General features: G+C 38.1%; 1 protein-coding gene across 1 annotated transcript in view; it reads right to left on the reverse strand.

Annotated features, from left to right (window-relative positions):
- Nucleotides 1–18,086, reverse strand: part of LOC149251933 ((S)-ureidoglycine aminohydrolase-like) — a 261,971-nt gene that overhangs the window by 205,354 nt on the left and 38,531 nt on the right. The window contains exons 3-6 of the mRNA XM_089454030.1: nucleotides 14,717–14,804; nucleotides 14,533–14,609; nucleotides 14,132–14,171; nucleotides 13,481–13,544 (exon numbers count right to left, since the gene is read on the reverse strand). Of these exons, the coding sequence (XP_089310156.1) occupies nucleotides 13,481–13,544; nucleotides 14,132–14,171; nucleotides 14,533–14,609; nucleotides 14,717–14,804 (269 nt within the window). The remainder of the gene's footprint in view (nucleotides 1–13,480; nucleotides 13,545–14,131; nucleotides 14,172–14,532; nucleotides 14,610–14,716; nucleotides 14,805–18,086) is intronic.

Consider the following 18,086-nt stretch of genomic DNA (forward strand, 5'->3'; position numbering starts at 1 on the left):
TATATTTATATAGAGCTCTAACGTTGAGTTGAGACCCATTAAGAAGCCCCTCATCACAAGGAACCCCTTCACTTATTGAACCTACATTACAACTCAATATTAGATTAGAATTGTTTAAGTAAAAACCCCATTAAATAAATAAATCAAACCTGCTCTATAAAAAAATAATCACTTCATCCCAAAGCAAGCAATGTGAGTATCGTGGGCCAAGCTGATGAGAAATCAAGGGCAACTAGATTAGGGTGATTTTTCTTACTTCGATTTTTACATGTGAATTTATTTTTAAGCTGCATGATAATTAAGTCAGAATCCCCCTTAATGCTAAGAAACTTAATCCTCAAAGACTTTGCCAACTCCAGACCCAACAATAATGCTTCATATTCAGCGATATTGTTGATTGCTTCAAATTCCAATCGATAGGCAAACTTGAAAATATGACCAAGGGGCGATTTTAAAACTATACTCGCACCTTTACCATGTCTAGACGATGCACCATCAAAATACATGTACCAAACTTTATTTTCGAGATCACCAACCTTTTTATCAATCTTATCATCGGGAAGAACTATGGAATTAGACATGATGGCATAATTCCCAATGTCAAATTGTTCTTTAATTATCTCGTTATGAGGTCTCTTAGGATCTTCAACATGAAATTTTCTCTCGGGCTCTCTATTAAGTGTCACAAAACCATCACCTCTAGGAGAAGGAATCATAGCATATGACCAATTCCTTTGAATACTCCCTCCTAGATCAGAGGCCCATTTTCTAGATAAAAGCATACCCCAAGCATCAAGCACATCAACAACAACAATGTCCATGACAATCATAATGTCAGGGTAGACTAATAAGTGGACCTGTAAATCCTTGATTAGACCGTGAACTTCAATCTTTTTAGAATCCATGGCACATATATTGTAGTAGGGTCTAGAAACTCTTAAATTAAGTTGTTCCATGACCCTCTTAGTCATGACACAAGCTGATGCACCAAAATCTAGCATGCAATTATTCAATTTATATCCATTAACCATCAAGGTGATAAAGAAAGGCTGATGATCTTTGTTATCCGAATCTAAACTTTGCAAATATATGGGAGCATCGTGATAATCAACTTCCGAGGCTTTCTGTTGAGAAACATTTGCTTGAGGACCTTGAATAGCTTTTAGTAACTTATCTCTTTGGGAAGGGATTTTCACAATCTTGGAGACAAGAACCCAGATTTTCGCATTGTTAAACCAACTTCCCAAATCGACATCTAATCCAGAGTTTAAACTTGGGTTAAAGGTTCGAGGGGGAATTGGATTCCTGCTCTGATCTTTATCCCTTCTCTGATAAGTTAATCCTTTATCTCTAGCAATTTCCATGATTTGTTCTGGAGAAGGTTTTTCGCCATATAACTTAGCCAAAATATCATCTTCATTTTCGAGATTATTTATACCAAAAGCTGACGAAGGATGCATAACATCTCGACTATTTTCCTTAACCTCCATCCAATCGTTCATAGACAAAGGAAACTCTTTACCCACTACATTTATTTGATCACCCGCCCCAAACATTCCATTATCCAAAATTCTTCTAACGATGGGACAAGTAGCCTCCTCATGAAGAGCATCACAAACCCGACAGTAAGGCGGAGCATCATCGACCAAATTAGTAAGCGGATTAGGAGGTCTCTGCTCACTAGATTGACCCTTCTTTTGCCAATTATTATTTCTATTATTATTATTATTTCTGGGCTGGAAATTTTGCGTTTGCGCTCTTTCCATTTGGACCAACCTATTCTGCAAAGTAGCTATCTCCTTAGCATGGTTAGATGTTAATTTCGCTTGATTAATTTCCATGCTTTCGATCTTTTGGAGCAATTTCTGAACAAGCTCGCTATCAGGTTCTTGAACCTCTTTTCCTTTAGGTTCTTTCAATTTCGTTGAATGCCTATCAAAACCTGGGATTTCAGACTTCCCAGATGTTGCCTTGTCCTTTTCAAGTTCTACTGCTAAGGCTTGGCAATCCCTATAATCAGGAAGTTTAGCGCGTCTTAACTCATAGGATGGCTTAGGGCTAAAGGCGTCAATATAAAAATCTCGAAGAGATTTGTCGATAGGTTTATAATCTTGAGGTAATTCTTTAATAATATCATTAAACCTTTTGTTAAATTCTTCAGCGGTTTCATTCTCTCTCTTTTTGATTATGCTAATAGCTTTCACGAGGTGTCTTCCTTCTCTCTTATCTCCATATTTTTCCTTAAAGGCATTAACGATCGATTGCAAGGAATCAAATGAATCCCGAGGCTTTTCTGTAAACCATTCTAAAGCATCGCCCTCCAAGGTTAGAACAAAAAGGGTCATTCTAACATCTTCATGATTAAAATCAGCAGCCCTTGCGTATTTACCCATCCACAAACTAAAAGCTTTTAGATGTGAATTAGCACTAATTGCGTTATCTCCCTGAAAGATAGGCAATTTATCCATTCCATGCTTTGGAATATCATTGGGATAACCCTGAATGTTAGAAAAATCGCAAGGGGCAAATATATCCATGATGTCGTGCTCGACCGGGCTAGTAAAAAGGAAATGGATATCAGATAGGGCTTCTTGTCCGAGATTAACAAGAAGTGTACGAGAAGAGAGTTTGTGTAATCGCACTCTGAGAGCCCTTTCAGGATCAGGAGCAGGATTAACCAAACTACTTGGATGTCTTCTAGTATACACTCTTGCAGAGGATATATGAAGTGGAGTCGCCACCCGGACAGAAAGTATGACACGGAAAAACTCGAAAGGAAGGAGCTAAGGACGAGAGGAAAGAAACGAGACGAATGTCGAAGAAACCAAGGACAGAAAAAACTCTATCCCCGGCAGCGGCGCCAAAAAATGTTGTCGCACAGAGTGTCTAAGCACAGCGACAACGCTCAGACCGGGCGCTATCACCCTGATCCCCGATCTCTCCGTTTAAGCCATCTCCCTAGGCTAAGGGGGGTAGACCCTATGGGATAAAGGAAAACCAACTGGGAACCAGCTGGGTTGGGAGACACAGCGAGGCAATTGAGCGCTTGATTAAAGCTTAGAGATAATTTGATTAGATTTTAAATACTTAAAACTAGTGCCTTCGCTAGATCAAGTAATTGGTTTGCTGCTGCTTGGAAAATAGAAATATGAACAAATCCTTTGACGATTGCTTGAAAATATTTACTGAAATGTCTAGCATATGATGAGCATTAAAACAATCAAGCAATAATTAATTTCACCAGATGTGAGATATTCAAAAGATGCACAGAGCTCTAGCAATTAAATTTCAAAGGATCAAAATTCATTATTCAACCATGAAATTCAAATGCTAACCAGTTCATAAAATGATTCACCACTTTCAGATAGCTAATATATAAAATTTAAGCACATTTAACTATATAAAAATGACAAATATTAATCCCACATTAAAAAATTTTAGCCTTAGTGGAAAAGATACACCAAAATTGTAAATGTGACAAATCCTTGAGTGAATATGCCAAGACTAAATGTCACAAAATATTTCAATTTTTTTTTTTGATATTATTTTGGAGTTGATTTAAAATAATACTAAGCTAAACTAATCCTAAAACTAAAAGAAATTAAAAGTAACAACTAACACTTGATCATATATATACAAAAAGTGAAAATTTATAAAATCTAAAATCTAAATAAATAAAATTTAAATCTAAATGAAAATCAAAATAAAAAATCTAAACTATACAATAAAAACAAAAGTCTAAACTTAAGTCTAAAACCTAATCATATCTGACAATGAAGAAAATCAAAATATTTTGTGTTTTTATTGTGTTTGCAGGTGTGCGTGAGGAGCTGAAGCTTGCTCGACGGACATGATTGATGAGCAAAGGGAGCAGAAGGCGCAAGTGGAACTACGTGGATTGATGCGGATTTGATGAAGCTAGCTGCGTGGGTTTCGAATTTGCTGGTAGCGGCATGGAGGGACAGCACGCAGAGGGAAGAGGACTACGTGAGGATGACTGGAGCTGCAGCAGGTTATGGCAGCTGGACAGAGCAGTGGAAGAAAGCTGAACGATGGGAGCTGTGAGAGTAGAAGAGTGTTGACTGCGATAATGGGTAGATGTGGAGATGGATGAGAGCCAGGGTGAGGGGACGCGGATACAACAGCGTGCAGGTTTTTGAGGGTGCATACACCACAACAGCGAGGGGTGAATGAGGATGAGGAGCTACGTAGCGCGGATTTAGCAGGTAATGGAGGTGTGGACAGGGATGAATACGCAGCGAGGAAGGAGCTGAGTGAGAGTTTGAGGGGACGGCTACTGCATGAGAAAATGGATCGATGCATGAAGGTGAGGCGAGCTTTGGAACAGTGGAATGGATACGCAGATGAAGAGGGAGACTACGATGGTGGCAGAGAAGAGACAGTTGCAGAGGGAGCAGAAAAATGCAAGAGGAGCAGCGTTTGAGAAGATGCGTGGAGGAGTTGTGGGTAAACAGAGGGAACTGCGTTTTGAGTTTGTGGCAGAGGTTTCACGCAAGTCAGCAGCACACAAGTGAGGGTTTGGACAGCTCTCACCTCTTAAAAATTTCAAAATTTTTCTGCAAAAATGAAACCCCAGCAGACAGATAGCTTGGACAAACCCTCGAATTTCTTCAGAAAATTTGAAAATCCGTTGAAGAGTATCCCTGCAAAAATGATGTTGAGGCCAGATCTTACCCTCCAGGGCCTAGATCTGGCTTCGGAACAAGACTACACCTTCAGATCTGCAACCTGTAATGACAAAAACAAACACCCAGAAACAAAATATGCAAGAAACAAAACTAAAAACCCTGAAACCAACTAAATAATTACAATATTCACAGTTTAAAGGCTCTAAATAGCCAGATTTGTCAGTATGCCACATAAATATTTTCAGAATTTTAAATTTAACGTGAGATGCTTCAGAAAACCCTTCATGCATTCACAAGAAAAATTCAAATGATAAGCCCGGGATCAAAACTAGCTGGGCTCTTCAGAATGTGCTTCTCAGGAGTTGGCTAGTTCAGCCAAGAACTTCCCCAAACGCTCGTTGATCTTCGAAATCAAGATTTTCCTGCACAACTTACTTCAACCATTAACAAAGAGGGAGAAAACGATACTAAAATCCAGATCTAATGGAGATACCTGCCATCATATTCAGAAATTTAACTACCATTCAAACCCAAGATACTAAACAAGATACCTGTGTTTAAAATCACTCTTCATAAAGCTATCATCAATGGCTGAAATTAAAATCATGCACAAAAATATAACATCTTACAGCATTTCCAGAAGAGTAACACCAGCAAGATTTCAACCCCAAAGTCTTTCTTTATTGCACATGAAAAATGATTACAAGAGAGCTTTCTTTAGCACAAGACTCACAGATCGAATGATCTCAAATGACCCCTGACACCCTATTTAAAGATAAATTTCCCAACGGCTAGTTCGAGTGATCCATGTCAAAGTAATCTCGACCGTCGATGAGGATCAAAATCTCTTTTAATCTCATCTGTCGAAATTTAAATGTTGAAGAAATTTCACATTTGTTTAAATTAAATGCATTTTAAGATATTAAAAAATTAAAATTTTGCATTTATTTCCTCAAAACTTTGACTTATTATTATTTTATTATTTTATTTTTATTTTTTTTATTTTATATATATTTATTTTATTTTTTTTGGACCCTCGAACCTAGCCTTTGGGAATTTTACCTAGGACCTAGGACCTATGAGGGGATAAAACATTTTCTAACCCTCAAGACACTTTACATCATGATTTTGACATTTTTACATCTCAAGGGGGAACACCCATTTGACATAGACCCTCATAGACTACCCAGTTCTGCGACACAAATATAATCTAGCAGATCAAGTAATTTTTAATAAAATAACTTAACCAAATAGTTAGGATTATTCCCAAATCACTTTTACATAGACTCAATCTAGCACACTAGGACTCCCCTAAGATGCTAATGACAAAATCCATTCTGGCTTTGGGGTTAGGCTAAAGGAAAACTCTGTCGATCATGGATCGGTGCGACAAAAAACCTTCCGGAACGTAGATCATCACTAGAAAATTAGGTTTACCTAGGCAATTACATACATGACACAGATCTGCTAAGATTATTTACAATTTACACATGCAGACTGGGTTTACAAAATAACATGATTAGGCTGATGATGATAGTCGAACGATACGAATACGACAATCAAGCGCTACCCTTTTGCGAAAAAAAGGGGGTGTACTGCTATGGGTCGTTGACACATAGTGGTCAACACCCACCAAAAGTGGGTAACCCATAAGAGAATTTTTATCCTTATTTGTCAACCATATAGACAACAACCCTATGATGGCCCATAGATAGCTTTGCATCAGAGCTCTTTGTTTATGCTTTGGTCAATGCTCTCTCCCATCTAACATGCTTATTGAAAGAAGGTCATCTATCAGAAGGTACACTAACCATTCTTGTAGTCATGTGCTTTCATTTGATGTTTTGGGGAATACTAATATGGATCACAAGCCAAGCTAGAAGATTGATAGCTCTTGATTGTACCTTTGTTCCCATGTTTAACCTAAGAGGTTATCCTTTGCCCCTAGTCCAGACACCATAGTGACCTCTCCTGAGGTTCCTTCAAGAGGGGCACTAATAGGAGACATTGATTGAAGTAGCATGCCCAAGGTACTCCATACTTACCACATTACATGTTTCCATTATTATATGCATCCATTCTTTGGGTTGATCATCATTTGACATTGGAACTAGCACCTTATATCCTCATCTTTGAGTGAGGAGCCGGAAATTTGCCCTAAGAGATTAATGCAGCTGAAAGAATGATAAAAGCATATGAAGCCACAACTAAAGAAAAGAAAAATACAAAAGATGGCTAAGACAAAGTAAGCAAGTGGGCAAAAGCCTAGCATGAACTCTACCCCCCCATTAGCCATCACCCAATTCCTCATCATATCACACTCCGTCATAAAGGAGGAACTCTCGAATGTCTCAACCCCGATGAGCAAGAAACTACAACATTTTTAATGGGTGGAAAAAGAAAGCCGAGGAAAGGGGTAACTCATGCCTCCATGATGCTCGCTCTTCTCATTATAGTAATAAGAGATGTTGGACCCCATCCAGTTGGTACCATGGTCATCTTCCTTGAAGTCTTGACCACTCCATCACCATCATTATCACATATGGATTGATGGGTCTATCTATGACATGCCCTTCCCCTCGAGGGTTGGAAGCACCTAATAGGGCTTAAATCATAATCATCCCTACCACAAGTGTAGTAACTTCCTTACAAATCTTGACCTAGAAAGACATTAAAAGGCAAAGTTTATGTGAACTATTTTTGCGCCACTAACATTGAATATGAAGGTATGTTTCAAGCGGTTCATTAATCATGCAACAAAGATCCTTCGAAGGAAGACTTGACACTTATCTAGCACCTTTCAAAGGGTGTTTTGCCCATTGTTCAGAGCAAACACAACCTTGTAAGCCCACCATTGCCTCATGAGATAGAGATTGGCCTTTGATTAGACTCCACATGGTTGTGTGCCCATTGTTATGCCTCCAGATGTTGAAACATTGTGCCAAGAAGCCAAGGTGTCGACTTATTTGATGATGTGCCCAAATGGACCCAGGACACCCCCAGGCTGACCTTGATCCTATTTAATGGGTGTTGCCTTGTTCCAAAGCCCAAATGAAATTTATGATCATGGAGATGACTTGTGAGGGCTAACACATCATACCCATGTGCCAATGCTTACCTCAAAACATGCCATGTTAGCCCCAAAAGGTTATGTAAACCTCCTTGGAGATGAAATCATAGTGGAGAAGGAGTTATATGGGGATATACCCATGCACTTTGATGATTTCATGGAATTAGAAGCACTCATGAGCCACCTTATCACTTGATGGAGATTGCCCATTCTGAGAGAATGGCATCATCATGGAGAGCATTTATTCCCATGTTTGTGGGTAATTTTGATGTATTTAATATGTTTTAAAGCTATATTAAGGTCACCTTGGACCCTTTAGGCCTAGGTGAATGCTCAAGTAAACTTTTAGGACTTTTACTTGTAAATTGGTGAAAATTGACTTGGTTTCTCTCATATATACAAAGGGGAGCCACTTTCATTTTATCATCACACTTCACATCACTTTTCTCTCTTAAGAAGTGCACACTAGCTCTCTTGCTATTTTCTCTTGGAAGCAATGTGATCTTGGTGGAACGAATTGTCCTAGGAGGGATATTTATGCATGAGCAGACTTGTCTTGGATTGATGAAGTGATTCTTGATTGAATAGTGTAAGTTTATTGTTGGTTTTCCATTTTGCATGCAAATTTTTGAAATTAGGGTTTCTTTTTGCCATATTAAAAAGTGCAATATCTTTCATGAAATCTTGTTTCTTTATGCTTTGCAAAATTAGTCTTTCAAGAATCCATCAAAGGAACTTTGTGTATGCCTCCTTTGATCTTAAATCTCCACTTAAAGAAAGTTGCTAGGGTTTCTAAGGAAGGCTTCTTAGTCCTCTACTCTCCTCATCTAGGTTCATCTATCTTTGATCTCACCATTATTGACTCCATTACCTAATTGAGAGGAGGCACGAGACTAGCTTGTGGTGGTTATTTTAAATTTTTACTCTTTAAATTATGGTAACTAGGCTTAGGGTTAGCTTAAATCCGCATTTTATAGTAATTTATTGTCTAGTTGTTATTTCCCTATTGAAAGGTATTGCATTTAATAAATATTAAAAGGCGAAATATAGCATTAATTACATGTTTTCACCCCAAAATTAGGGTTGACGTCTTGATATTTATTGCTCTCATATGCATTTTCAGCCATAAAAACATTGTTTGCCTAACCTTCGGTTGCCTCTTCAATAGTCTTTGCTCCTTTGTTGATCTTATCACTTATAGGATATTTCTCAAGCTATTTGAGAGGAGGCTCTAGACTAGCTTGTGGTGGTTATTTTAAATTTTTTAGACTTCAAACTATGGTAACTAAGCTTAGGATTAGCTTAAATATGCATTTTATACCAATTTATTGTCCAGTTGTTATTCCCTATTGAAAGGTATTGCATTTAATAAATATAAAAAGGCAAAATATAGCATTAATTGCATGTTTTCACCCCAAGAATAGGGTTGATGCCTTGATATTTATTGCTCTCATATGCATTTTCAGTCATAAAAATATTGTTTTCCTAACCTTTGGTTACCTCCTCAATAGCCTTTGCTCCTTTGTTGATCTTATCACTCATAGGCTATTTCTCAAGCTACTATATGCCATTGCATGCCCTATATCTGCATATCATAGAACTATAACCTATAGTAGCTTTATTCGAAGTCATAAAGATCTTAGGAAAGTATACTTGAACTCTTGGCAACTCTTATCTTGGCCTTTCAAGGCTTGGCTAGTACCTTCCCCTTCAATTATTAGACCGTGCATCACCCTTGAGTCCTTATTAGTTGAACATCTTGTTGGTGATCTTTTTAGGGAAGCCTCCCTTCTGTGGATAATATCCACCACTAAATAGCTAGGGAGAAGCCACTGAGGTGACAATGGTGGCTAATCTCTTGTTTCCATAAGACCTAGGTTGCCTCGTGAGGCTTTCCACTAGGCCTCCTAGATTTTGCGGTAACAATCATAAACCTCCAATGCTCCTCCTCAACATGTGTATGGGAGCATCAGCAACCTCCATGAAGTATGTTGATCAACACAAGTGTCCTCAAGTCAAGTGTCCAACCTCCAAGTTGTGTATGACATGTGTTAATTTTCCACTGTTCTATGTTGTTAAAATTACTTTAGCCCAATTCTGAACTTCAATTCAATATTCCAGTAGAAAATAGCAATTGTAGATAGAATAGTAAATACAATGAACAATAAGAGACCATCAAAAGCAATGACAAGAGACACCAAATTTGGTCAAAGACCAGGGAAAAACCCCACAAGGGGGAAAACCCTTTCAAATTCTTCTTCTTATTAGATTGTCATAAAATGTTCAGCAACAAGAGTACATCAATGAGTCAAAGTCAATCCTTTGACTATCCAACAAAGTCAACCAACCAATATCAAATGATGAGCCAATAGTCAAATCTTTCCCAAGTCAAATCTGGTCAAAGTCAAAGTATGCAAATATCTCCAAGTCAACAGCAGTCAAATGTGCCCTAACCAGTCCAAGTCAATGGTCAAAACAGTCCTCCAAGAGCTTGGTCAACAGTCAACAAACTCGGCCTTCAATGCTGGTCAAACCTCAGTCAAAACAGCTCCAAAAATCTCGGTCAAACATGGTCAACAGAGAGAGATCATCTGTGGTCAAAGCCTGCAGTCAACATGCCCAGAAAACCTTGGTCCTCATGCCGATAATTTTGGTCATCCAAAACAGTCCAAAAACCCAAGTCAAATCAAGTCAAACTATGCCCAATCACCAAAAGTCAACGCTGGTCAAAACAGATTTCAGCCTCCTGCAATTTGTCCTCTCTCCTCTTCGCACATGTGGATGAAGACCTGCAATATTTCAGATGTATCGAACCTCCAAGAAGAAGAAGAATGTGTGATGAGATGATGTCCAAATGAGAGCAACTTGACTTGTATTTATAGGCATTCGAGGAGGTCTAATTTGTCCCTTAGGCCAACCTTGACTTTTGTGCCATTGTGGGTTTTTACTTCAAAAAACAATTTTTTCTTAACCAAATTGAGTGCTTCCAGGGGCAATTTTAGGCCTCTCTGAATGAGGAATATTGTCCAATGAAAGGAATTTATCCCTGAGCTTCCAAATTAACAACATGGTCCCAAGCTCCAAGGGCTAAGTGCCCAATGCTCCTCCTCCTCAGTATGTACTTTCCCTAATCAAGCAACTGACTCCCCCCTTATGTGCACCCATTGGATTTGTCAACATGTCAACTGAAGTAACAACCTCCTAAGTAATGGCACCATGCTAGCACTCTAACCAAGGTCAAGCATCCACCCACAACTCAGCCATCCATGTGTCCATGAAGCACTGCCAAAGAACTAAGAGAAGAAGTGCTCTCCGAGGACAGTGAAAATACTTTTGGAGTAACCCCAAAAGCTAACAGATTTGTACCCAATACATGTCGATACTCCCCTCCATATTGTAGATTACAGCAAGGATATAAAACATAGGGTACCCTACTCCAATCTATAAAAATATACTAAAGTACTAAATATTAAATTTTTCAAATTTCAACTTAAAGATTCTCCATTGAACAATACCATGACAGCAATAGAATGATAACATTACAATTCAAGGAAGACATTCAAGAAATCATCTGCAACTCTGATTTTTCATGGCCAAATCAATGTCAACAATAAAGGACACCCAACAATAGCCAAAAAAGAATAACAAATCGTGAAAGCATGTCAATTTAGGGTTTTAATTTAAGGTAGAGGGTACTTGGACAAAAAAGGAAAGGGCTGGAACACTCAAGATTTTTTTCTTCCTTTTATTTTTTCTTTCACATGGGGAAAACCGCACACAGAGGATGTGTGGACATCCCTCATCCCACAGGGTACCTCTAGAGGTCCAAAACACAAAGAATAAGGGTAGGAATGTACCCCCTAAGCCCCCTACATAGTATATACCCTATCAAATTGGGTACAACCTTGCCTAGGATGTACCCCATATCCCAAGTACAGAGTCCCCATCAGGGATGTGTACCCAAGGTGTATGATCAGATTTTTTTTCATTTTTTCTTTGGCATGGGTTGACCCCATGTAGGGGGCACATGGACATTCTCCATCCCACAGGATATATTCAAAAGTCTGAGGCACAAAGTATAGGGGTGGGTATGTAACCCTGCATCCCCTACATACCCTTTTGAATTGGATGCAGCCTAGCCATACCTAGGATGTACCCCACGTATGACATTCCCATTTAGCATGTATACCTGAGGTGTGGGTACATATATCCATGTAACATTATTTAGCTTTGAGAATTTAGAAGTGATCCTGAGTGGACCAAGAGCAGATGGTAAGCAGAGAGTCCAATGACAGTCAAGTTTTATCCAAATTAATATAAGAGTGTCATGGATAAATGCATGACCAATACGTAAGGAATTGGAGGAGCATAAGAGATCACAGACTCTGACGTTAAGTCCTCAGCATGTCTGCCCCTCTCTTCTTTATCCTTTTGTCTATTCAGCCAATTCAACAATAGGTAGCACCTTCTTCCCTTTAACAACCTGCACCCATTAACTATGTTCGGCAATTTCATTTAAAGGATGGTTGTTGGGCTACAGTTTCCTAGTTAAGATTCTACTGTTGAAGAAGGATCTCTGTTTGCCTTGACATTAGGTCTAAAGTTTTATTTCCTAAGAGTTGGATGCCTTCAACCAGGACTGTAGGCAACTGTTCAAGGCCAGAAATCTTCTGGTCCTGCACATAAATTTGAGATTTAATTACGTTATAAGGCTATATTTCTCAGAATGCTGGTCCTATAGCTTCTGAACCAGGGTAAAGAGATCTGCATCTACCTTTCCCATCTCACACATTCTGCTACACAGTCTCTTGTAACGAACGTAGGAGCTTTTCACTCACAGCTGCTAAGGAGTCTCCATGGAGGTAGACATCATGTTTGGAGCAGCCACAAAATTTACAATGATATTAAAGCATTGGAATTCAAATTGTCACCTTTGTGGTCGCCTCAGGCAATGTGGTAAAATAGTCAGTGGACAGCAGGAACAACAGGAGAAAAGCCCATGGCTCACATCTAACATTCAAAAATCGGATCATGAAGAAAAAAAGGGCCCAAACACAAAATTTGCAGCAGGAAATTAACAGAACCACAAATTGCTTTGCCTCCAAAAGTTCAGACACCAATAAAACAGATGCTCACACCCGAAAAATCAAGGGCAAAATGCCCGTGAACAGTTACTCCGCCACCATGATTTGAGATGCCAATGAAAACAGCTTCCCATGCAAAGGAAATTGAGGGGAAAATGTCCACGAACAATTGTTTTCACTCCACAAATTTAGATGCCCATGCCCATGAAACAAAGAGAAAAACACCCACAAATGGTTACTTTGCCTCCACAAGTTCAGATGCCCAGAAAAATGATGATTGAAACATGCCCAATAACTTGGTTGCTCCACAAATTTAGAAAAGAATTGCTTTCACGATTCTTCTTTTCATGTTCTTGATGTCTTGCAATCTAATTCAAGGATCCCTGTTGTGAATGTCTGTTGTAGTGAAATGCAGCAGAAAATTCCAGAACAGAATTGAAAAACGCAGACTATGGCTTGTATCCATAAAGGTCTTGCAGAGAATCGTAACTTGTAGATTAAAAAAAAAATAATGAAAATATCTTCAAGCTTCAGAAGCCATAAGTTCCATCCATTGATGCCAGCATCCTGGATGTGATGCAAATGGCAAATTCAAAGAACACATGAAAACAAACCTTAGTACATTCACAAAACTAGGTTAAGAAAATGATGAATAAGAAAAGGAAGAGAGAGCTTACAAGTAGCTTAGTAACCACAGAACCTCCTGACAGAACCACCTCACCTTTAACAACAAATAGAAACCTGAAAAGAGAAGTATCCATTAGATGAAGGATAAAATAACCAGTGTCACAAAATTTAGAGTTAAAATGATTAACCAATACACACCACATCAATGAGCTGAAATGGGAAAACTTAGATATATAAATTTCCCAGAAAATGAAATAACAAACTAGATTTTCAAGAAAGGCACCACAAATAGAATAGTGAAGGGTAAGGCCATTGAAAGTGATGCATACAAGAAGGAATTGAAAAGGGTTGTATGGAAAATAACAAGGGGAAGAGAGAAGCTGAATCTGTTCAGCAACTAAAGGGGAAAGCATTTGAAAAGGTAGAAGAAATGCAAATAGTGGTAAGGCCACAAGAATCCTGTGACAGCAAAAGACAGATAGTTAAGGAGAGGAAATTATGGCTTGAAAGCCAAAAACTTCCAAATACTTTTGGGATCACAAATATCCTAACTTCCGAGAATGAAGTTTTGGGAAGCAAAGACTTTTTGCCAGCAAGTTAAAATATATTCTATTTAAATCTATATAAAATGTCCAACCTCCCATACAAACCATATACTTGTAACTAGAATATAAAAGATTTATTAAGAAAATGAACCTGACCTTTCAACATCCTGTGGAGGAAGGGCTGATGTTGAGTTCTCTGGTGAAAAAAATAAAGCAAATGAGAGCTCATCCAACACAAAATCTATAACATGAATAAACTATCGCCATTGAAGGGCTCGCAACCCTCTCTAAGAAGAGAATAAGCAAATGACCAAAGGAAGTGAGAAAAAGAAGGAATAAAAAGTTAGAGACGGCCAAAAGTAACATTGTCCAAAACGTGTACATGTCTAACAATGTAGTAGGTCAGGTGAAAAATTGGCTAGAAAAAATTTCATGTCACACTAATTCATGTGGCGAACTTGTCAGTAAGCAGAAAACTATTTCATAATCTGCACGAAAGATAAGGTGCTGGTATCATTGTGAAACATAAGGATGTACATAGTTCCAGAGTCCTAGACCTTCCATCTGTGCCAGGTACATGACAAAATGGGAACCCATAGCCGGAGTAATCACATATGCTCCAGTAGTCTTAGTCCTGCAGGATCAGAGGAAACAACAACAATCAGATAACCTCAAGACTTAGAGATGTTCTATCCCAAAAAGAGAGAACCAGTTGTAGTTTAGAAGACAGTATGAGAGTACCAGCCAGGAATGGCACTGAAAACATGACTCTCAGGTGTGATGAGAGCATAGTCCCTCTTATATACACTTCGTGTAAAACCAGGTAAATCTGCAAGAAAACAAATAATGAGAAAGTTGTCCGTGTAAGTTGATAAGTTATCACTTGAAACATCCTAATTTAACAGGTTTGACTTCAATCTTGTTATGTAATTTCATGCCGAGAAGCTTTTGTGTGCCTATTTACATGTTACTGCAACCTGAATAAAATATTATTCTAACAAAATCTAGCAATCACAATGTGTAAAGTCCCAAGCACCAAGGTGCTAACTTTGTGCAACTCAGGAAGACTGCCCACTAACACCTCAAGTGCTCTTCCCTAAACTTTAGGTTGCCTCTTCTCCAACACAAGGAGGTCTTCCCTAAGATAGGATTGTTAAGGCTATGAAGTGGAGGCTCAAGGTGAAGTTTGAAGAGTAAACCATAACAAAACAAAAGTTATAGTGTATAGAAGGAAATGGAAATGGAAAGGGGCTATGAGAAAGAAAGGAAAGGGCGGAAGGATCAAGAAAATGGAATGATATCGGACCAGTGGCTATCAATTTATTGGGCTAATGGAGTCATGAAATATTGCATGAAATAATACGACTAATTTGTTTCAAACAACTATTTTTGTTATGCTATATGGTAGAAAGGGATAATTCACCACATTTAAACATCTAATGTATGAAAAAACTAGTTGATACATTCATAATTTAGGTATGTACTTAAGGAAAAATGAACTAATTTGATGCAATTTACTCTTAAGTGTTTGTTGAAAATGCATTATAGAAACTAATCTTGGATGGTCGGGGATGCCACTCGTGAATCTTAATATGAAGGTGTTGTTTTATGGCTAAAATGTACTTCCAATATGCAACTTAATTTGATAGAAGATGGATAACAAGTGCAAACTGAAAATATAACAAGAGGGAGAACCTCCTCAAATCGTGTTACTTCTAGATAAATGGTTTCATTACAAGCCTTCACATAAGCATGGAAACAAGAAGCCTCTACAACATATTAACAACAATTGAAGAACATAAACATAATCAATCAAATTATAAGCAATACCTCATTTTGTCAGTAGTCTTCAAGCTTGATATACAATGGAGCACAATACATCATCATCTCCAAACTCATTCTCATATCACTTCTCAATTTCTCCATATTCTCAAATCACCCAAAATCCAATCATGAATGAAGAGAAAGCTCCTTTTTATAAAGGTAGCTACATATTTCTCACAACAAACTACAATAATTTCGTAACTCCATGACAAGTTAAGGAAATATAAAATAATGGAGTAGATAGAACTTATCCCCATCATGGTTGACCATGTCAAGTGGATCATGTGGTCTCTATCCTATCCAACAAAGGTCACTCCATCTAGAAGATATGAAATAGTGTCTTGAAATTTTCACACCAGATATGATTTATTTTTTCTCAAAATTATTTTATTACCCTGAAAATAATTTATGCTCAAATTAATATTCTGAAACTGCTGAAATAAGTGCATTGGTGTTCTCAACTTCAAAATTAAAATATGCAGCGGAAAAATAAATAGGAAATCACCACAAGACAGCAGAAATTCAACCAAATAAATCTCCCTTCACTTTATGTTGAAATCTGGAAAATTTAGGGCCTAGATCCACAGAGAAATTACACAAAAAATGATAAATATTGTAGCTCGGACAAGTGTTCTAGCCTTGAGATGTGTCATTAGCTATGAACACAAAGGAATTAATTATCTCTTGGGACAAGTTAACTTCTAATTGTGGTCATTCACTTGTGATTGTGGTCATTCACTTGTGAATGAGAGACTATAAAGCGAGATCGATGAGCAGCATTGGAGACAGATCATACTTGGGTGAGTTTTCAGTGAGACGCCAAAATGGTTTCAGTAGCAGTATTGAGAATGATATTTCTAGGGTTATTCTTAAATACTTCTAGTTTTTGAGTTACAGAGGGAGTTTTGTTGGGCGAATTATTTTCTATAGGAGGCCGAAATTTTCCAGTGGAAGTTGTGAGCTTCGGGAGGAGGCTGAGTTGCTCGGTAAATTCGCATGTGTGGAGGTTGATATTATCTTTGGGTGGTAGTGCAAATTGCCAGGAGGTCGTGCGAGCGCCAAAAAGGGCAACGTGAATTGTTGGAGAGCTAGTGCGAATTACTAGAGAGTCAGTGCGAGTTGGCGGAGAGGCAGTGCAATTTGCAAAAGAGGACCATGGAGATTTTTCCCTAGCCAATGTAATCAGCAGATAAGAAAATAAATTTGTTGGAGCTTTGCAGTGAGAGGCAAGCAATTTATGTAGTTACTCAATAGCAAATTTGTTGAAGATTAATAATAAAACCCTTGACCTAAAAATTGGTTTTCCCCAAACTGGGGTTTTTCCAAGGATGCTTGTCCAAAAATATTTGTTATTTGTGTGATTGGATTCTCATGTACTCCACTGCAAATATTATTTGGTGAATGGTGTTGTTCATGTTTTTATTCATTACTTTCAGCTACTAAATTATTTTTGTTGTGTACAAGTAATCTGAATAATTAACTAGGTAATAGCATCTTCTGGGTAGCAAAAATTTCACAAAAAATACAACAATATTAGAACCTGGAAATGGCCCGAAGGTTTTCAGCCAGAGGAAGAATTTGGCCCTCCTGAAAATGGTTGCTCTGGAAGATAATTCGGCCCTAGAAATTTCTCAGCCTCCACATATACAGTTGTGCCCAGGGAAAATCTCAACTCCCTTCCTCACATGAGACTTGCTAGGAATCTCGACCTCTCCTCATAGTCTCAGCCTACTCCAAAAACTCAGCCTCTCTCCTCCAAATCTCGCCCCCTTCAGAAATCTCATCCCTCTCAAATTCTCCTTGCAAAAATTTGTTGCACATGTAACCTCTTTCTCCTCAGTCACTCGAGCCTTACACTCATGAGAAAATCTCTTCTTCAACAATGTAATTGTATGTCTTCATCCTCTCCCTTAGGTTCTCTTTATGATTTTAAATTGAGCGAAATCCCCACCCCTCAATCGCCAAAGTGATAGATAGTTGGGATTAAATCCTAACCCACTTAGATCAATGGTCAAGATTAGATCTAACTTCTAAGTCACTTAACTAATTAAATTATTTATCCTTAAAAATTTGCTCAATTAGCCAACATTAATCAATTAAATTGATTAATGTGATTTTCCTAAGTTAAAGCTTATGAAAGAAATCGCATTATTTGCTCCTCTTGAACAAGCACCTAAAGAGGGCTTTTCTCCTTCATGTTAGACACTTAGCCTATGTAGAAGACGGAGACCTTTCGATGCCATAAAATCAACACTCCATCCTAGCAAGGGAGAGATTCCCCACCACC

The sequence above is a fragment of the Pinus tabuliformis genome, chromosome 7 (assembly GCF_031772625.1).
Source record: "Pinus tabuliformis cultivar Carrire ecotype Pingquan chromosome 7, CPIR1, whole genome shotgun sequence".
NCBI classification, from domain to species: Eukaryota; Viridiplantae; Streptophyta; class Pinopsida; order Pinales; family Pinaceae; genus Pinus; species Pinus tabuliformis.